Raw genomic sequence first — 21,107 nt, 5'->3', positions numbered from 1 at the left:
GACCACATCATTTCAAGTGAACCTACAACACTCGGTTTGCCTAACAAATGGCCCAGCCTTAACCTTCATCTGTATTTCTAAACTGCCATACACATTTACAGTGCTGCTTCTGTGCCTCCTCTTGCTTTCACTGAGCCTTACTATCCTACCAAGCCTAATGTTCCAGCCATTGGTTTTTTTTGCATTGAACGTAAAGTGTATCTACCATATATTCAAATAAAATACACATATCATTGAAAAGGAAAAAAAAGAAAAAAAAAAAAAAAAGAAGACAAAGCCTCTTTTTTTCTGTTTATCTAATGTAGTGATAATAGGTTGGAGTTGTTTAAGGTCTTCAGGCTTGGCTGTATGTGGGTACAGCACTGTATGAGTTTAGATATGCGTCAGGATGGTGCTGGGGGGTCGGGTGTGGATATCTCTCTTACTGAAGAGATTTAGTTTTAAAGCTAAATCAGGAGTGGTTAATCTTCCTGACATTACAGGCCATGTACTGTAGTACATCCTTCCAGCTAGGATCCAACAGACACCAGAAGCCCCCTCAGAGGGATGGGAAATGGAGATCTCCAGGGTCAGGTCACATACTGAGGTGACAGTGTCTCCAAGCATCTTCTTGCTCTTCACCAAGATGGATCTCAGCCAGGCAAGCAGAAGGGTTTCACCACCCTCTTGGCTTGCTTCGTCCCACAGACAGAATTAAACTGCCCCAAATGTTTCATACCTCCTGTGTGATGTATTTGTATTGGTTTTAAGCCACATTTGGAGCAGACTGAGCCTTCATGCAAAGAAGGAATGGTCACCATTTACTTCATGAGGGTGAAGTAGCAGAGTACTGGGTCAGCATTGCATACCAGAACTAGGCTGTTGCTAAGCTTCAGACTAACCCAGTATTGGTGTCTTTTTCTTTTTTGGTGTATTTGTATCTGCACTTCTAACAAGGGCAGAGAAGAATAATGAGAATACTTCTCCATAAGAAAATGGAAAGGGAGAAGGGAAGATTCCCAAGGGCAGGACTCTCCGGGTACTGTTTGCATTGTGTTGGCCTAGTTATTTTGCTGAGTGTCCCTATGGGCGCTGACAGAGGGTGAAATACTGTTCAGCAGAACACCACAAGAGCTTCTGTCCAACCAGTAGGCACGGCAGCTCCTGCTCGCATTGAGTAGCACCTGGTGGGAGCTCTTTGCTCAGAATGCCTACGGTCCAGCCGGGTGCTGGTAGCCAGCTGCTATCAGAGGAGTAGGAGAACAAGTAAATCTTTTGGCATGGAAGTCTAAAAAAGAGCTTTGCTTGGAGATGCTCAGCGTGCAGGATCCTCACACAGCACAGTTCTCTGACTGAAAACTTGCAGGCTGTTCTCTGAAGCAACAGAAGCCAGAGGAGCCTTTGCTCCAGCAAGGGCACATGCATTTGGATGGTGGTGGTGAGACAGAGGAAATGCTCAGGGTATGTATTAGTGCAGCTGGAAACCATGCTGCAGTGAGGATGCAGTGCATTTGATGCACCTTTGTCACCCAGTTCAGCAGAGCTTCATTTGCCTCCACGCTTCCTTCCCAAATGGAGCATCTGGAGGGCACCGGGCAGCCGTTCAGGATCTGAGAAGCTGTGTAAGGTACTGTCCATTAGGAACACACAGTCACAGATCTTAGTGTCTGCTTCTGGGAATGGGAAAGTTAATTGTGGTTTGACATCTGTGTGAGTGAAAAAAAGATAGGCAAGCCACTTAAACCTGCTAATTTCTATCCTGTGATGCTCTGAGCTCTGCACTTTGTACCACGGGATCACGTACAGTACTTACTGATGGATTTATTTCCTATGAATCAAGAGAGAAGTGTGAGACACATCACAGGCATGGCTTAGTGAGGAAAGGAGAGGAGATGGAGGAGGAACAGGAGAGCGGGATGGAAAGGGAGAAGGAGTGGAAAGGGATGGGAGAACATACAGTCAGTGTGGATTTCCAGAATTTAAAGGAAAAGAAAAAAAAAAAAAGTTCAGATAAAAAATTCTGATCAGTTCCAGTAACAGGAAAAGACAGCAGCGAACACTATGAAAATATCAGTACCCAGGTTTTGAAATCTGTACATCCAGACTTCAAAACCCTTGGGAGACACTGTGAACAGCTCCAGGAAATGGAACACATTCCCTCTCACAGCCACATGGGATGGGAGAAGCAGAGAGCACTGCTCAGTGGTGATGGCTGTTCCACCACCTGCTTTATCCCGGGAAGTTCACTCCATGGGACAAACCTGGTCAATCTTTATGAGTATTTTCTGAGATCAGACACAGTGGTTGCTGTTAGTGGTCCTCTGGTGGGGATGGCTTCACTGTCTGCATGTGCTCACCTCTTGCCAATTGCAGCCACTGGGGCTTGCTGCTGCAAGAATCAGCCAGGAAAAGCAAATCTGCACTCCCTGGTCTTTTATAATAGGTACGGACCCAGCTCTCTGCTCTGCATAAAGCAAGGTCCTTCTATGGACAGCGTTCATCACACTAGCAGTCCAAAGTCTTTAGCCACTTCTGAAAGCATTGGTGCATTCCTCAGCACTGAACGACTAAAAATCAACTGAAGTGTCCAGGGAGCACTGACTTATTGTGTCTCTCCCAGTGGCATTTTCTCAAAAGAAATGAATAGGATGGCAGATTTTTAGCAGTGAGGATCATACTGTCCTTGCACTTCAGTGGGCGGCAGGTAAGTTGACTCAGACACTGGCAGAAGCATTTTGTGCATTCCATTTGCATCTCTGTGTAAGTGGTTTTCTGCAAACTTCTTTGCTAGAATAACTTTCAAACAACTTGATACCAACAGTCTGCCTACCGTGTTTATGAATTGTGTATAAAAAGCTAGCATGTGAGTTTTATTTGTCATATTGTCAGGATGGAATAACCTCCCATCAGGGTTATAAGGGAAATAAGCTATGATTGCTATTTTAGGACAAGTGCTTCACCACAGATGTGCAGTAAAAGCAAGTTTTTTTGCAACCAAATGCTACTTTTAGAATAATTTGAACTAATAACCTACAGCAAAAACATGCACCATCCCTGTTTTACATGGGTGGGGTGTGGAATTTGTTGTCAGAAAGCTCAGCAATGCTGTGGACAGCCCTGCTATGGGAGTCAGGAAGGGTCTGCATCTCCGTTCAAGCCCTCCCAGATTGCCCCAGACAGCTGGAGACGTACAGCTCTGTGGTGGTGACCCTGCTGTTGTTTCAGCAATTGGTGCTTCATCCCAACACCTTTAAATCCCAGGATTTTTGAAAATCTGATCCATGTGAACAGAAGGGCAGCTTAAAGCATATGTTTCTGACAGGGCAGTATAGGGCCTGTGGGAAAAGCTCAAGCAGAACTGGGGTTGTGCAGGAGCAATAAAAATCTGTTTTCTTTATTTGAATTTGCCCTTGCAGGGGAGGATGTGCCACAGCATAGCATGACCACTCTTCACGCTGCATGCCATGCCCTTCCCCAACAGCTCTGACCTCAGCCCGTCCTTCATCTTAGCCAGTATCCCAGGGCTGGAGGCTGCCCATTTCTGGATAGCGATCCCTTTGTGCTCCATGTACATCATGGCTGTAGCAGGCAACTGCGCGGTGCTGTTCATCGTCAAGACGGAGCCCAGCCTGCACGTTCCCATGTATTTCTTCCTCTGCATGTTGGCTGCCATCGACCTGGCCTTGTCCACCTCCACAGTGCCACGTGTCCTCTCCTTCTACTGGTTCAACACCAGGGAGATCAGCTTCGGCGCCTGCCTTGTCCAGATGTTCTTCATACACACGCTCTCGGCCATCGAGTCCACCATCCTCCTGGCCATGGCTGTGGACCGCTATGTGGCCATCTGCCACCCACTGAGACATGCTGCCATCCTCACGAATGCCACGACAGCAAAAATAGGGCTGGCAGCCATGGTCAGGGGAGTTCTCTTCTTCCTGCCCTTGCCTTTGCTCCTCCTGCCCCTTCCTTTCTGCAGCTCACGGGTGCTGTCACACTCCTTCTGCCTGCACCAGGATGTGATGAACCTGGCCTGTGCCAACACCACCCCTAGTGTGGTGTATGGCCTCACCGCCATCCTGCTGGTCATGGGGCTGGACGCCCTCCTCATCTGCATCTCCTACCTCCTGATCCTCAAGGCTGTCTTGCGGCTGGCATCGTGGAAGGAGAGGCTCAAGGTGTTCAGCACCTGCATTGCCCACATCTGTGTGGTCTTGGCCTTCTATGTGCCACTGATTGGGCTGTCCGTGGTGCACCGCTTTGGGAAGGACCTGGCCCCGCTGGTCCATATCATCATGGGGAATATCTACATCCTTGTGCCAGCTGTGCTCAACCCCATCATCTATGGGGTGAGGACTAAACAGATACAGAGGAGGATCCTGAATTTCATTCACATAAACAACAACAGAACTGCCCAGTGACTTGTGTTTGGATGTTGTGTCCTGTTTCCTCTTAATGTCTCTACTTGTTTTACACTCAGAGTGCTTGGAGCTGGGGCTGTCCTCTGTGCAGCACTCAGCACATGATAGGAAACTCTAAGGTGCTATCACAGGGTAAAAAGGAAATGTAAACTGTAATGTAAGCTGTAAACTCCTTCCAAGAGTGCTTAGTCCACCAGACTTGGACTGAATCTACTATGATGATACAAGTCCAACCCTGATTCAGCAGATATGGGAAGGAAAAATGTCTCAGCAAACTAACAATGTCTTGATGCTGCTCTTCTTTGTTTGTTCCCATCTCCTCTCTAGCATTTGCACATCTGAGTGAATGCCACAGCGGTTTCTGAATTATTTAGATAATTCATGGTTTGTGCCTGTGATGTGCTCACTGTCAAGAAACATTTTAACAAAGTTTTTGGCTAAAATTTATTTCTAAGTAAAATAATTACAGGTGACAGTAAAGGTGCAGAAACGCACTTTAAAAGTGCCCCACCTCTGTAGTCTCGTTCTGATCTATTGGGTGTCCAGTTAACACAACTCTGACCCCTCACAGATCATGGTTGTGAAAATAATTTTCACTACTAATTATATTCTAGAAAAGTGGTCACTCAGTAGAAAAATTATGAAGTTGTAAATGTGGGGGATATTCCCCAGCTTAAGGAATCGTTATTTTCCAGTGGAAGGTGTCTTATACCTTTGACTTCACATGCATGTGGATTTCCAAAGGAGCTGAAGATTTCCACCTTTGAGATTGTTCTCATAATTCCAAGATATTCTGCATTAAATCAGAATACCTCATAGCCTTTCCTCTCACACTCTTCTATCAGTGAGAAGCTATAAAACCCTTTTAATGTGATGGAAGCTTTCGAGTCTTGGGGCCAATGAAGATGTGAAAGATGACACAAATGATTTTGTGGTTTGAAGTGCATTTGTTCTGACTGGCTTTCACCAGTCCACAGGCACATACTTAGAAATGTAGCTTACCAACAATGTTTTTCTAGGGAACAGAAAAGAAAAAAAAAAAACAAACAAAAACAAAAACAAACAAAAAAAAAACAACAATAACAACATTTTTTCTTAACACGTAATTTGGAAAAAGACTGAAGATCTTGGGATGTTGTATAATTGGCCTTCACAATGAAGCATACTGATTTAAAGATGTGCTTATTATCTTTTCTTTCCCTAATCCATTGGAAATCTTTATGTACTTTATAAAAATGATTTCTTCTTCATAACTAGAAAAAGATCAAAGCAATCCCTTCTTTTCCCTCTTGGTTTAAGCTCTTACCTTGTTGCTTGTTGGCTATTTTAAACTGTGCTTTTCATCCCCGAGGTAGCTGTGGAGTCTCCCTCCTTGGAGATCTTCAGAAGCCATCTGGGCTGCATTGCTGTGGGCAGGAATGTGTTTGCTGTTCCCACAGACCGACTCTGGAGCAGCCCCTGGAATTCCTCTGGTGAGAGGGCTGGGTGATCTCTAGCTGGCTGCCCCTACACAGGTGAGTAACAGAGAGGAAGTCATTTGGGTGCAAAACCCTTCATATCAGGACATCTCACAGATGACCAGAGGTACCAGGTACTTTCATGACCTGTGCTCCATTAGGAGGTCCAGGAGCTCTTGAACACTGTTATCAGCAGAATGTTATCAAAGAATCTATGGGGTAATTCGGGTTGGAAGGGAGCTCCAAACATCTCCGAACTGCTGAGCAGGGCAGGGGCAGCCTCAGGGTCAGACAAGGTAGCGGAGCTGTTCATCCGGTCAGGTGCTGAAAGCCTCCAAGGACAGACGTAGGCCATCATCTTTGGGCCTCTATTGCAGTGCTTGACTGTCCTTACTGTGATTTTTTTTTTCTCTTTTTATCTGTCTTAAGCCTCTCCTTTCAGCTCATGCTTGTGTCTCTCATCACACTGTGAGAGCCTGGCCTTCATCTTCCCAATGATGTCCTCATGGGTAGAGAAAGGCTCCTTTTCTGCTCTCGGGAAGAGCCAAAGCTGTTCTTCTGAAGCTGAAGGAGCCTATTTTCTTCCTCAAGTAGCACTGATCCAGCCCCAGCCACCCTGCCAGCTATCAGATGAATATGCTCCCCCTTTTTGATGCCTCTTTTGTGCTGGGTCCCAAAACTAGATCAGTTATCTCGATGTGGTTTACCAAGTGCTGGGTAATCCCTCGAGGACATGGCCTATCACTGTCTGGAAAGGTCAGCCCAGAGCCCAAAGCAATGAGTACTGGAAGGAAGCACTAGAGAAGGAGAAAAGATCAACCTAAAAATGCTGAGGGGTGTAAATCTGCACTGGCTCACAACATACATGCTCTACTATTTAGTGTTAAATGGATCAGAATACTTGCTAAGCCCACAGAAATAGGCTTAGCTATTTAAAAAAAAAAAAAAAAAAAGAGCATTTTTGAAAACAGCATAAGGAAAATGTACTGCTTCCACCAGAGAGAATGGAAGCAAAGAAAAGTAAACACACACCCCAGAAGTGCAGAGGTTCAAGAGCTCTCCTCCCTCACTGCTGCCAGGAGTGGGCACACAGAAGCAGCTGTTGTCCAGAGCAGCAGACTAGGGAGCCCTGCTCTTCCTTGAAATTTTCAACATCTTGATGCCTGTGATGTGTGGCACTGGTTTATCACTGTGGCACCCTGTCCATCCACCACCACCACCGGTTCCAGTGATGCATGGTATGTTTATGGGATTGCATTTGTGGGGTATTAAATTCCAGAGAGAACTTTATGTCTGTCTGTCCTCCTGTCCAGCATAGGTCTTGTGTTGCACCAAGGACATCCTGCATCTTGTCTGTAACACCTAGTTGAGCTGAAAGACGATGCCCACCCAGAACACATGCTGCTCTGCTCAAGGGCCTTCAGGTGACAGATAATACACTGGAGTCTGGTGTGGTCTCTTCTGATTGCCAGCTAACACTGGAGTAAAAGGAGTGTCCTTTTTGTAGTCTGTATTTCTGTAGCTTTCAGACTCTACAAAGCAAATTTTGCTGTATTTCTCCTAAACTGAAGTACCTATTATTTCAAAATAAATACTTCCACTTAAGCAAGTTACAAGTAGTTTCTACCTGGGATTTAAAAGCAATTTCATCCCTTGTCACTTTTACCAGAATCGGATTTATTAGAGCTTGACGGGCAATGCATTTCCATAAAAATGGAAACAACCCATACCTGCCAAATGTGATTTGAGAAGTGTGAATGAATTTCTCAGAGGCGATCGAAGAACCCAAACACTTTTCAGATGGCTGCGATGTTGAGAAATGACTCCTGCTCGTTCTCCATATGTTTCTTATTTTGTTTCTTTTTGTACTGAGAGAAAAACTAATAAAGGAAAATGGATGAACCATCCTGAAAATGATGTGGTTTTTTTTCCTGAGCAATCCATTTCTCAGAAATACTATTAAAAGAGACACAAGAAGGGAGGCATGATGAATTCTTTCTTCAGGGAACTTTTGGGTCCCTGACACACTTGTCCATTCTAGATTACACATGTCAACAATATCCTGAAATAATAGAGGGCCCAAGTGAGAACACAGTGCCTGAATTCTACCCTCTACCATGAGTATGTCAAAGTGACAGAGGTGGAGACGGACAGATTTTGTTGGTCTTCATTCAGCCCCGGGTAACGCACAGAGGAAGAGTAAAGAACTATAATCACTTGCAAAAGGAAGAGAAAAGGAAAAGGAGGGATAAAACTGATCAAAGTTTTAGACCAAAACTGTATCACTGACTATCAGCTCATAAGCGCTGGGGTGATTAAAAGTTGACATGTGTTTCTTTTTGCTCTCCCTAATTACAAGTTAATTGGCGGGGGAAATTCAGAACTCTCTGCTAAGATTTACCTGGCAGCTTATAAATATCTCCTGGTCCCCACAGTGCCCAGTCCCTGCCTGGAAACCTGCAGAAGGCGGGTGAGTATTGAGGGTTGGGGCAGAACTTGGGTCCTGAGGCTCTCACTCTCCCCGCTCATGCCTTGCCCTCCCTTCTTTCTGCTGCCTGCACTCTGCCATTGAAGTGCCCACGGCCCCTGGGCAATTTCTGAAGGCTCTTGCCAGGTCACCAGCACTGCCCTGTCTGTGCTGCAGGGCTTCTCAACCAACTCCTATTCCCCACCTATGGGGACAATGCCAGGAGACGAGCCGTGTTCAGGGGCTGAGTGAGCTGCAGTGCTTGCAGGAGAGGAATGGGCACTGCTGGAGCACTGCCTTTGAGGGGGGTTCTCCAAATCCCATAGCACTGCCTCAGGGCTTTGCTCTCAAATTGGGTGCTCCTCACCCACTGCAAACGCCCAGTGCCTCTGCTTACAGGAGCTGGCAGTGCTTCAGAACAAAGCTCCTGCTGAGCTGGAGGGTTGCTGCTAATGACTTTGCATCCTTCTGTGCCCATTTCCAGGTTTACTTTGGCTGCTGTTCATCTGCACCAGTGACAGTCCGTTTCCTTGCTCCAAGAGCACTCAGTACAGTGGGACAGACAGGGACACTTGTAAGTGGGAACTGACAGGACGCTTGTGGGAAAAGTGCTCTCCAGGACCAGTGCAAGCAGCTGTCCCAGGGCTGGCTCTCTTGCACTTCTAAATCCACTGCATCTCCCCGCAGTCTGTGCTTGCTGCTGAACACATCATCTCGAGGGCGCTGGGTGCTTTGTTACCAGCTGTAAGAGCCCTCATGGTAGGCAAGAGACAAGAAGGGCTGCATGTCTTCTGTGAACTCCACCGGCTCCTCCCACCCCCCCACCTTCTTCCTGCTTGGCATTCCTGGGCTGGAGAAGGAGCAGTTCTGGATTGCCTTCCCCTTCTGCATCATGTACGTCATAGCTCTGCTGGGGAACATCATCCTTCTCATCGTCATCAAGACAGAGTCAAGCCTGCACGAGCCCATGTACCTCTTCCTGGCCATGCTGGCCTTCACTGACCTGGTCCTCCCTACATCCATGCTGCCCAAAGTGCTCGCCATCTTCTGGCGGGGTTCCGGGGAGATTGGCTTAATTTCCTGCCTTGTTCAGATGTTCTTTGTCCACAACTTCACAACAGTGGAGTCAGGCGTGCTCATGGCCATGGCCTTGGATCGCTACTTTGCCATTTGCCATCCCCTGCGGCACTCCAGTATCCTCTCCATGCCGGTGGTGGCAGCTCTGGGGATCTTGGTGCTGCTGCGTGGAGTCCTCATGGTTAGTCCTGTCTGTTTCCTGCTCCGTAGGAAGGCCTTCTGCCAGCATCGTGTCATCTACCATTCCTACTGTGAACACATGGCCATGGTGAAGCTGGTATGTGAGGACACCAGAGTCAACGCTGCCTATGGCCTCTTTGTGGTTTTTTCACTGTCAGGATCTGACCTTACAGTGATTGCTGTGTCCTACACTATGATCTTGAGGGTGGTACTCAAGTTGTCAGCCTCCGACACACGGCTGAAGGCCTTTAATACATGTGTATCCCATGTCTGTGTCATGCTTATATTTTATGTCTCTGGCCTCTTCACATTCCTCACCCACCGCTTTGGACACAGCATCCCTCAGCAGGTCCATATATTGGTAGCCAACCTCTACCTTCTTTTGCCCCCCACGTTAAACCCCATCATTTATGGGCTGAGAACCAAGCAACTCAGGGACAAGATTGTTGTCTTCTTCCAGCAGAGGGGAATCTGATCCATGTCTGTGTCACAAATAGTTCTCCTATATACTGATGACTTCCATATATTTGAACAGTTTGTGCTGTGTCTCTTTGTTCCAGGAAATGCCCTTCCTCAGTTCATGGAGTACATGGTGAGCATTTTTGCTAGATTCTATTTTTCGTTCACAACAAAATTAAAGATGGCAGAAAGACTTTTAATCTGGCTTTTACACCATTGGGAATTTTTGCTCTGTCTGCATTACCAGGTGCAGAGGACATCTCCAATGTGGCCTGGCTCTGCTCGGAGCTCTCTGTCTGCACAGCAGCCTTGACAACAGGGGCTGCCCACGGGGTGGCTCTGCTCCCTGCTCTCTCTCCCTCAGGTTGATAGCAGTGGAGAGGCAGGAATATTGTCACCACTAATCAGCAAATTCACCCACCATTTGTTCCTTTACATCTGGCAAGTCCATCCTGTAGCCTGCAGACTGCATTTGCCCTGTATGACGTAGTAATTAGGTTCATCCGCACAGCCATCCCTCAGCAATAACCCAAACATCAGTCCAAGTCCATTCCTCTTCACACAGTACAGTCCCAGCAAAAAAGTTGAACACCTGCAGCTTTCCACATCACTACTTGCACTGGGCTGGCATATGCCAAGAGTCCAAGAGTGCACTTTGCAAACTTGCACCACGTTGAACATGAGCACATGGTGCTCTCTGTAGTTTGGGATAAGTGATCCTTTTCCAGGTCATTAGATACAACCTCCAGCACAGCTCGTTCCCCCACGTACCTTTCTCCATGGTGGTCCAAGGTCCAAAGGTGTTTCTGGGCCTCCTTCTTTGCAGCAGGGATGGGCTTGCTAGTTATGTGAAGGCTGGTGGCACCATGGGATTTAGCGATCATGAGATGGTCAAGATCCTGATCCTGTGTGGAAGAAGTAAGGCAAAAAGTAGAATTGTTATCCTGCACTTTGGGAGAGCCAACTTTGACAGTTTGCAGGACCTAATTGGAGGTGTCATGGGCTAGAGTGCTATAATGCAAAAGGGGTCATGAGAGCTTGGCAACATTTAAGCAGCACTTCTGCCAAGCTCAAGATTTGTGAGCCCCTAAGAGAAGGAAATTGGGGAAGGGAGGCGGAAGACATGCATGGATGAGCAAGGAGCTCATGGATAAGATCAAAGGGAAGAAGAAGGTTTATGAAATGTGGGAAAAGGGCCTGTCCTCTCGGGATGAGTACAGGAGTGTTGTCAGGGGCTGTAGGGAAGGGAGAAGGAAGGCCAGAGTTCAACCGGAGCTGAAGCTGGTGAAGAAATATAGGATAATAAGATAAGGTGTCCTGGCTACAGGGGATGCTGTAACAGGTGGAGATGCTGAATGCCTTCTTTGCTTCGGTCTTCACTTCAAAGACAGCCCCTCAGGACGCCTGGACACTGGAGGGAAGAGAGAGAGTCTGGGAAACTGAGAGCTTCCCTCAGGTTGAGGAGGGGATGGTCCCAGAGACTGGCCGAGCTCAGAGGGTGGTGACCGGTGGTGCAGAGTGCGGTTGGAGAGCTGTGAGTGGTGGTGCTCGCTGGGGGTCGGTGCTGGGTCCAGTGCTGCAGAAGGCCACAAAGATGATCAATGGCCTGGAGCATCTCCCCTGTGAGGAAAGGCTGAGCAAACTGGGCCTTTTTGGCCTTCAGGAACTAAGACTCAGAGGTGATCTTATTAACGTTTATAAATATCTGAAGTGTAGGAGACAAAAGGACATGATGAACCTATTTTCAATGGTCTGTGGGGACAGGACAAGGGGAAATGGCCATAAATTGGAGCACCAGAAGTTTTGCACAAAAATGCAAAGGAATTTCTTGACAGTGGGGATGACGGATCACTGGACCAGGATCCCCATGGAGGCTGTGGGTTCTCCTTCTCTGGAGATACTCTGGACCAGTCTGGACACCCACCTGTGCAGCCCACTGTAGGGAGCCTGCTTTGCAAGGAACTCAATGAGCTCCGGAGGTCCCATCCAATCCCAACAATTCCGTGATCCTGTGATTCAGTCATTGCCTGGCTGGCACAGACTTTCCTATGGGAAAGCCTCTCCTTGCACTCAGACAGGAATTACACCCAGCAAGGGAAGGATGGCCCCTTTTTACAATGGTGCTGACGATATTCACAGAATCACAGAATTGTAGGGGTTGGAAGGGACCTCTAGAGATCATTGAGTCCAACCCCCCTGCCAAAGCAGGCTCCCTACACCACGTCGCACAGGTAGGTGTCCAGGTGGGTCTTGAATATCTCCAGAGAAGGAGACTCCACCACCCCCCTGGGCAGCCTGTTCCAGTGCTCCATCACCCTCACCGTAAAGAAGTTCTTGCACACATTTGTGTGGAACTTCCTATGCAGAAGTTTCAGCCCATTGCCCCTAGTCCTGTCCCCACGCACTACTGAAAACAGACCAGCCTCGTCACTATGGTTCCCACACTTCAGGTATTTATAAACCTGGATCAAGTCCCCTCTCAGCCTTCTTTTCTCAAGGCTAAACAGGCCCAGTTCCCTAAGTCTCTCCTCATAGGGGAGATGCTCCAGGACCTTCACCATCTTTGTGGCCCTCCACTGGACTCTTTCCAAGAGATCCCTGTCTTTTTTGTACTGGGGAGCCCAGAACTGAACACAGTATATATTCCTATTCTATTATATAGGAATATTCCACAATATTCCTATACCTAATGAGGGATCCCTGCTCACTGGCCATTCTGCTCCCTCAATCCATTCCCTTGGCCCCATATTCCCAACAGTGGAGCATCCAGGAGACAAAGGGCTGGCCTGGATACCACATGAAATGCTTTCACAGAACTTGCAGATCAGTCAGGGACACGTTTTGGGTGGTTACTGACACTTCTATGATGTTTGCCTCTTCTTGTTGATCTCTTCCTTTACCTTGTGGATGGCCATGCACAGAAGTAGCCTTCCTCATCCTCTTCCTCCTTGCTAATTGGAGTTTCTATCCCGACTAAGCAAGTCGATATTTGCATCCATTGTTTCTTTTGGAGAGCAGGGTGATGGACACTGGCATGTCTTGGTACTATGGTTCGGTTCCAGGGCCTGTGACAGCACTTAGAATCATCGAATCATAGAATTACCCAGGTTGGAAAAGACCTTGAAGATCATCAAGTCCAACCGCAGCCTAGCCAGTAGCCTATATCTAAAAAACCTCTGCTAAATCATATCCCTGAGTACCACATCCAAACAGCTCTTAAACACATCCAGGGATGGTGATTCTACCACCTCCCTGTTTATCCCATTCCAGTACTTAACCACCCTTTCTGTAAAGAAGTTCTTCCTAATATCCAACCTGAACTTGCCCTGGTGCAACTTGAGGCCATTTCCCCTCGTCCTGTCACTTGTCACTAGTGAGAAGAGACCTGCCCCACTCTCACTGTAAGAACCTTTCAGGTACTGGCAGACGGCAATAAGGTCTCCCCTTAGCCTCCTCTTCCTCAGACTAAACAGCCCCAGCTTCCTTAGTCTCTCCTCATAGGGCTGATTCTCCAAGCCCTTCACGAGCCTCGTTGCCCTTCTCTGGACCTGCTCCAATACCTCCATGTCCTTCTTGTGCTGAGGTGCCCAAAACTGGACACAGTACTCGAGGTGAGGCCTCACCAATGCTGAGTAAAGGGGCAGGATGACTTCCTTAGTCCTGCTCACCACACCATTCCTGATACAAGCCAGGATGCCATTGGCCCTCTTGGCCACCTGTGCACACTGCTGGCTCATATTCAGCCGACTGTCCATCAGCACACCAAGGTCCCTTTCCGTCTGGGAGCTTTCCAGCCACACCTCCCCAAGCCTGTAGGGTTGCCTGGGGTTGTTGTGACCAAAATGCAGGACCCGACACTTGGCCCTGTTGAAACTCATTCCATTAACTTTGGCCCATCGATCAAGTCTATCCCGGTCCCTCTGTAGTGCCCTTCTCCCCTCAGGCAGATCAACACTCCCTCCCAGCTTAGTGTCGTCTGCGAACTTACTGAGGGTGCACTCAATCCCCTCATCCAAATCATCAATGAAGATGTTAAACAGAAGCGGCCCAAGCACCGAGCCCTGGGGGACGCCACTTGTGACCGGCCGCCAACTGAATTCCACTCCATTGACCACAACTCTCTGGGCCCGGCCATCCAACCAGTTCTTCACCCAGTGGAGCGTGCGCCCATCCAAACCACGGGCATCCAGCTTCTCTACCAGAATGTTATGGGGGACAGTGTCAAAGGCCTTACTGAAGTCCAGGTAGACCACGTCGACAGCCTTTCCTTCATCTACTAAGCGGGTCACCTTGTCATAGAATGAGATCAGGTTAGTCAGGCAGGATCTACCATTCATAAATCCATGCTGACTAGGCCTGATCCCTTGGCTGACCTTTAGTTGATCCATGATGATACCTGAGATTATCCTTTCCATAACCTTCCCAGGCACCGAGGTGAGACTGATGGGCCTGTAGCTGCCAGGATCGTCTTTCTGGCCCTTTTTGAAGACAGGCGTCACATTCGCCAGCCTCCAATCCACCGGGACATCCCCAGTCAGCCAAGACTGCTGAAAAATTATGGACAGTTGTTTGGCGACCACATCTACCAACTCCCTCAGCACTCTAGGTGGAACCCATCCGGCCCCATTGACTTATAAACATCCAGCTTTCAAAGTAGGTCCAGAACCATCTCATCGCAGATCACGCAAGGCTCATTTGGTTCCCCCTTTCCATCTACCAGTGCAGGGGGCTGCATTCCCAAGGAGTTACAAGCGTAACTATTGAAGACCGAGGCAAAGAAGGTATTAAGTACCTCAGCCTTGTCCCGATCCTCAGTGACCAAGTTGCCCTCAGAATCCAACAAGGGATGGAGATTTTCCCTAGCCTTCCTCTTGCCGTTGATGTGTTTATAAAAATTTTTACTATTCTCCTTAACCTTAGCAGCCAAGCTCAGTTCTTGCTGCACCTTGGCCTTCCTAATTTTCTCCCTGCACAGCCTCACTACAAACCTGTAATCCACATAAGTAGCTCCCCTACTCTTCCAGAGACCGTAAACTCTCTTTTTGTTCTTTAGATCAAGCCAAAGGTCTCTGTTCAGCCAGTCCAGCCTCCTCACCCGCTGCGGTTGGACTTGATGATCTTCAAGGTCTTTTCCAACCTGAGTAATTCTATGATTCTATGATTCTATGATTTTGGGACAGTCAGCTCCTGCGCCTTTAGGACAACTTACTTAAAGTATTAACAGCCTTCCTGGGCTACCAGACTCTCCAAAGTTACCCCCCAGGGGACCCTCTCAACCATAGTCCTAAGGAGGTTGAAGTACGCAACCGCAACTGCAAGTCAGTTCTTAGGTCAGAACTGAGCGTGGAACGGGTACTGTGACAGCCCTGGGCTTCTCATGGGAGTTAAATGTGATCCAGAGGCATTTTCCTACTTCTCAGGGTTCTCCATTGCATTGAATTGCACTCTGTAGAGTTCAGCAGCATTTACCAGGAGCAAAAAACTGGTGCACAGGTCAGGAGTTCTCAGGGAGAATCCCGTGCAGGATTGTGAAGCCATAGACTGGGCTGGCTGAGCTGTCTGTGGGCCCCAGCTGACTCCAGGAAGGAGAGGAAAGTCCTCAATTCACAAGCAAGAGGCAGGAAAAGAGGGAAGGGATGGGATAAGGAGAGAGATGGAGGGGAGGGTGGGAGCATGGTTTGCACACTGATGGGGAGAGGACAGGGAGTCGCAGGAGCCCCAGTATGACACCCAGGGGGCATCACCCTGAAGACCTATACGAGTCCCTTCCAACCCAAAGCATTCCATGATCCCATATTGTGTGGACAGCACTACAAAAGCACAGGGTGGAACAATGAGCCCCAACACAGAACAAGAAACTACAGACTATGGAAGAGGCAGCAAGAAAACTGCCATAAAACTGACCAAAGTTTTAGACCAAAACTGCACCACAGACTATCAGCTCATCAGTACTGGGGTGATTAAAAGTTGACTTGTGTTTCTTTTTGCTCTCTCTAATTACATGCTAATTGGCAGGGGAAATTCAGAACTCCCTGCTAAGATTTACTTGGCAGCTTATAAATATCTCCTGGTCCCCACAGTGCCCAGTCCCTGCCTGGAAACCTGCAGAAGGCGGGTGAGTATTGAGGGTTGGGGCAGAACTTGACGGGTCCTGAGGCTCTCACTCTCCCCGCTCATGCCTTGCCCTCCCTTCTTTCTGCTGCCTGCACTCTGCCATGGAAGTGCCCACGGCCCCAGGGCGATTTCTGAAGGCTCTTGCCAGGTCACCAGCACTGCCCTGTCTGTGCTGCAGGGCTTCTCAACCAACCCCTTTTCCCCACCTATGGGGACAATGCCAGGAGATGAGCCGTGTTCAGGGGCTGAGTGAGCTGCAGTGCTTGCAGGAGAGGAATGGGCACTGCTGGAGCACTGCCTTGAGGGGGGTTCTCCAAATCCCATAGCACTGCCTCAGGGCTTAGCTCTCAAATTGGGTGTTTCTCACGCACTGCAAACGCCCAGTGCCTCTGCTTACAGGAGCAGGCAGTGCTTCAGAACAAAGCTCCTGCTGAGCTGGAGGGTTGCTGCTAATGACTTTGCATCCCCTCTGTGCCCATTTCCAGGTTTACTTTGGCTGCTGTGCATCTGCACCAGTGACAATCTGTATTGCTTGCTCCAAGAGCACTCAGTACAGTGGGACAGACAGGGACACTTGTAAGTGGGAACTGACAGGACGCTTGTGGGAAAAGTGCTCTCCTGGACCAGTGCAAGCAGCTGTCCCAGGGCTGGCTCTCTTGCACTTCTAAATCCACCGCATCTCCCCGCAGTCTGTACTTGCTGCTGACCACATCATCTCGAGGACGCTGGGTGCTTTGTTACAAGCTGTAAGAGCCTTCATGGTAGGCAAGAGACAAGAAGGGCTGCATGTCTTCTGTGAACTCCACCGGCTCCTCCCACCCCCCCACCTTCTTCCTGCTTGGCATTCCTGGGCTGGAGAAGGAGCAGTTCTGGATTGCCTTCCCCTTCTGCATCATGTACGTCATAGCTCTGCTGGGGAACATCATCCTTCTCATCGTCATCAAGACAGAGTCAAGCCTGCACGAGCCCATGTACCTCTTCCTGGCCATGCTGGCCTTCAATGACCTGGTCCTCTCTACATCCATGCTGCCCAAAATGCTGGCCATCTTCTGGCGGGGCTCTGGAGAGATTGGCTTCATTTCCTGCCTTGTTCAGTTGTTCTTTGTCCACAACTTCACAACAGTGGAGTCAGGCGTGCTCATGGCCATGGCCTTGGATCGCTACTTTGCCATTTGCCATCCCCTGCGGCACTCCAGCATCCTCTCCATGCCGGTGGTGGCAGCTCTGGGGATCTTGGTGCTACTGCGTGGAGTCCTCATGGTGAGTCCAGTCTGTTTCCTGCTCCGTAGGAAGGCCTTCTGCCAGCATCGTGTCATCTCCAACTCCTACTGTGAACACATGGCCGTGGTGAAGCTGGTATGTGAGGACACCAGAGTCAACGCTGCCTATGGACTCTTTGTGGCTTTAATGGTGACTGGATTAGACCTTACTGTGATTGCTGTGTCCTACACAATGATCCTGCGGGCAGTACTCAAGCTGTCAGCCTCAGATGCACAGATGAAGGCCTTTAATACATGTGTATCCCACCTCTTTGTCATCCTTACATTTTACGTCCCTGCCTTATTCTCCACTCTCACCCACCGTTTTGGACACAGCATCCCCCAGCAGGTCCATATATTGGTGGCCCACCTCTACATGCTGGTGCCCCCCACGTTAAACCCCATCATTTACGGGGTCAGAACCAAGCAACTCAGGGACAAGATAGCTGTCCTCCTACAGAAGAAGGGAATCTGACCAGTGTCTATGTGCCATCCACTGAGCCTGTAAGTGTTAGCTAATTCTGGTAAACTTATGGAGTGAACTCTATGACCCCTTATTTTGAGAAATACCCCTTTTTACTGCATGGTGTCATTGCAGTTTCTCTTCCTATCACTTTGTGACAAAAGGCGACATAAGGACATTCAGTCCAACTTTTGTGTTACATCTCCCAGAATACACATTCCTGGGTCTTCAATTGCTTTCACTATTGGCAAATAAATATTCTTCATATGCAAATAGTTCCAGTCTGACTCCTAGACCTGAGTGCCTCCAAAAGATCTGCCTGTAGCAGCCCTCCTCCTTGGAGGCTGGTGACACTGGATGTCACTGAGAAGGGCCTGGCTCCATCCTCATGACACTCAACCTTTACACAGTTATAAACATCAATGACATCACCCCTCAGTCTCCTTCTCCAAGCTAAAGAGACCCAGCTACCTCAGCCTCTCCTTGCAAGGGAGATGCTCCACTCCCTTCATCATACTTGTGGCAATGTGCTGGTCTCTCTCAAGCAGTTCCTGGTCCTTCTTGAACTGAGGGGCCCAGAACTGGACACAGTATTGCAGATGTGGTCTCACCAGGCCAAAGCAGAGGGAGGAGAGAACCTCTCTCGCCCTACTAACTGCCACCCTGCCAACACACCCCAGGATACCATGCTTGGCCACAAGGGCTCACTGCTGGCTCATGGTCATCCAGCTGTCCACCAGGATGCTCAGGTCCCTTTCTGCAGCGCTGCTCCCCAGCAGGTCACTCCCCAACTCATGCTGTCACCTGGAGCTGTTCTTGCCCAGATGCAAGACTCTATGCTTGCCCTTGTTGTATTTCATTACATTTCAATATTACGTGTTCAAAGGAGGACAACAAAGCTGGTGAGGGGTCTGGAGCACAGGGCTTATGAGGAGAGGCTGAAAGAGCTGGGACTATTCATCTGGAGAAGAGGAGGCTCAGGGGAGACCTTATTGCTCTCTATAACTTTCTGAAGGCAAAATCATAGAGTGACAAGGTTGGAAAGGACCTTTAAGATAATCTAGTCCAACCATCCGCCCTTTACCATAGCTACAGCAAACCCCTAAACCATATCTCCTAGCTCCCTATCCAGACGCCTCTTGAACACTGCCAGAGATGGCGACTTCACCGCCTCCCTGGGCAGCCATTGCAGTGCCTGACCACTCTCTGAGAGGAAAAGTTCCTTCTTACATCCAGTCTAAACCTCATCTGATACAACTTGTGGCCATTTCCTCGGGTCCTGTCTGTTGCCTGGCAGAAGAGGCCAAGCTCCTCCTCATCACAGCCTCCCCTCAGGAAGTTGTAGAGTGCAATGAGGTCTCCCCTGAGCCTCCTCTTCTCCAGGCTAAACAATCCCAGCTCCCTCAGCCGCTCCTCATAAGACTTGTGCTCCAGACCCCTCACCAGTTTTGTTGCCCTTCTCTGGACACGTTCCAGGGCCTCCATGTCTTTCTTGTAGTGAGGAGCCCAAAACTGAACACAGAACTCGAGATGCGGCCTCACCAGAGCTGAGTACAGAGGGATGATCACCTCTCTGCTCCTGCTGGCCACACTACATCTTATACAGGCCAGGATGCTGTTGGCCTTCTTGGCCACCTGGGCACACTGTCGGCTCATGTTCAGCCCAGCATCGACCAAAACCCCCAGGTCCCTTTCCTCTTCACAGTCATCCAGCCATTCCGCCCCAAGCCTATAGCGCTGCATGGGGTTATTGTGGCCAAAGTGCAGGACCCGGCACTTGGCCTTGTTGAACCTCATCCCATTCACCTCAGAACAGCGATTCAGCCTATCCAGATCCCTCTGGAGGGCCTTCCTACCCTCGGGCAGATCAACACCACCTCCCAGCTTGGTGTCATCTGAACACGTACTGTGGGTTTACTCAGTGTCCTCATCCAGGTCATTAATGAAGATATTAAACAAGATGGGCCCCAGCACTGAACCCCTGGGGGACCCCACTTGTAACAGGTCACCAGCTGGACTTAACTCCATTAACCATTACCTGCTGGGCACGACCCTCCAGCCAGTTCCTTACCCAAAGGAGGGTAGACCTGTCTAGGCCACGGGCAGCCAGATTCCTCAGGACAATACTGTGAGAAACCGTGCCAAAGGCTTTGCTGAAGTCCAGGTAGACCACATCAACTGCCTTACCCTCATCTACCAGCCTGGTCACCCAGTCATAGAAGGAGATGAAGTTGGTCAAGCACAACCTCTATTTCATGAACCCATGCTGGCTGGGCCTGATCCCCTGGATGCCTCGCACGTGCTGTGTGATCTCACCCGAGATGATTTGCTCCAGAACTTTCCCCAGTACCGAGGTCAGGCTGACAGGCCTGTAGTTCCCCGGATCCCCCTTACAGCCCTTCTTGTAGATGGGAATCACATCGGCAAGGCTCCAATCCTCTGGGACCTCTCCAGTTAACCAGGAGCACTGGTAGATGGTGGAGAGCGGCTCAGCAATCACCCCCACCAGCTCCCTCAGCACCCAAACGTGGAGCCCGTCTGGTCCCATGGACTTGTGTCAGTCCAGGTGGAGGAGGAGCTCTTTAACTGTCTGCACCTGAATCACTGGGGTGTATTCTGCGTTCCATCACAGACTTCCAGATTCGGGCATAAAGTGCCCTGAGGATAACTGGTCTGCCCATTGAAGGCAGATGTTAAGAAGGCGTTGAGGACCTCAACCTTCCCCTTATCCTCAGTGGTCACATTCCCCGCTGCATCAAGTAAGGAGTGGACATTTTCCTTGGTTCTTCTCTTACCACTGATATATTTGTAAAAGGATTTCTTATTCTCATCTACTGCAGTGGCCAATCTGAGTTCAAGAAATGCATATATTGAATTGATGAATATACTGATGTATGTATCAGTCCCAGTATCGACCCCTGAGGGACTTGAATAGATACAGGCCTCCAACAAGACTCCATTTCATTACACACAACCCTCTGGCTTCTTTTCTCCAGCCAACTCACCGTCCACCCCACTACTCCAATTGTCCAGACCACACTTCCTTAGTTTAGCTGAGATGATGCTGCGGGAGACGGTGTCAGATGCTCGACTGAAATCAAGACAGACCACATCCTCTGCTGTACCGTCATCCATCCACCTGGTTAGGTCTTTGTAAAAGGCCTTCAGGTTGGTCATGAATTTCTTCCCCTTGGTGAAGCCATGCTGACTTGCCTCTAATGACCCTCTTATCCT

At 48.9% G+C, this 21,107-nt stretch overlaps 3 protein-coding genes across 3 annotated transcripts; all 3 read left to right on the top strand.

Moving 5' to 3' along the window:
• Nucleotides 1-3,443: 3,443 nt before the first annotated feature.
• LOC140247413 (olfactory receptor 51E2-like) lies at nucleotides 3,444-4,397 on the top strand. Its single transcript, XM_072327085.1, has one exon. It carries the CDS (start codon nucleotides 3,444-3,446, stop codon nucleotides 4,395-4,397), a length of 954 nt encoding a protein of 317 aa, XP_072183186.1.
• A 4,657-nt stretch (nucleotides 4,398-9,054) lies between these two features.
• LOC140247414 (olfactory receptor 52R1-like) lies at nucleotides 9,055-10,053 on the top strand. The gene has a single exon (XM_072327086.1). The coding sequence runs from the start codon at nucleotides 9,106-9,108 to the stop codon at nucleotides 10,051-10,053; it is 948 nt and encodes a 315-aa protein (XP_072183187.1). The 5' UTR covers nucleotides 9,055-9,105.
• Nucleotides 10,054-16,886: 6,833 nt separating this feature from the next.
• Nucleotides 16,887-17,885, top strand: LOC140256773 (olfactory receptor 52R1-like). The gene has a single exon (XM_072345570.1). It carries the CDS (start codon nucleotides 16,938-16,940, stop codon nucleotides 17,883-17,885), a length of 948 nt encoding a protein of 315 aa, XP_072201671.1. The 5' UTR covers nucleotides 16,887-16,937.
• The last annotated feature ends 3,222 nt before the right edge of the window (nucleotides 17,886-21,107 follow it).

The sequence above is a fragment of the Excalfactoria chinensis genome, chromosome 1 (genome assembly GCF_039878825.1).
Source record: "Excalfactoria chinensis isolate bCotChi1 chromosome 1, bCotChi1.hap2, whole genome shotgun sequence".
Classification (NCBI taxonomy): domain Eukaryota; kingdom Metazoa; phylum Chordata; class Aves; order Galliformes; family Phasianidae; genus Excalfactoria; species Excalfactoria chinensis.
Note: the sequence above shows the minus strand (reverse complement) of the source record. Positions and strands in the feature narration are given on the sequence as shown.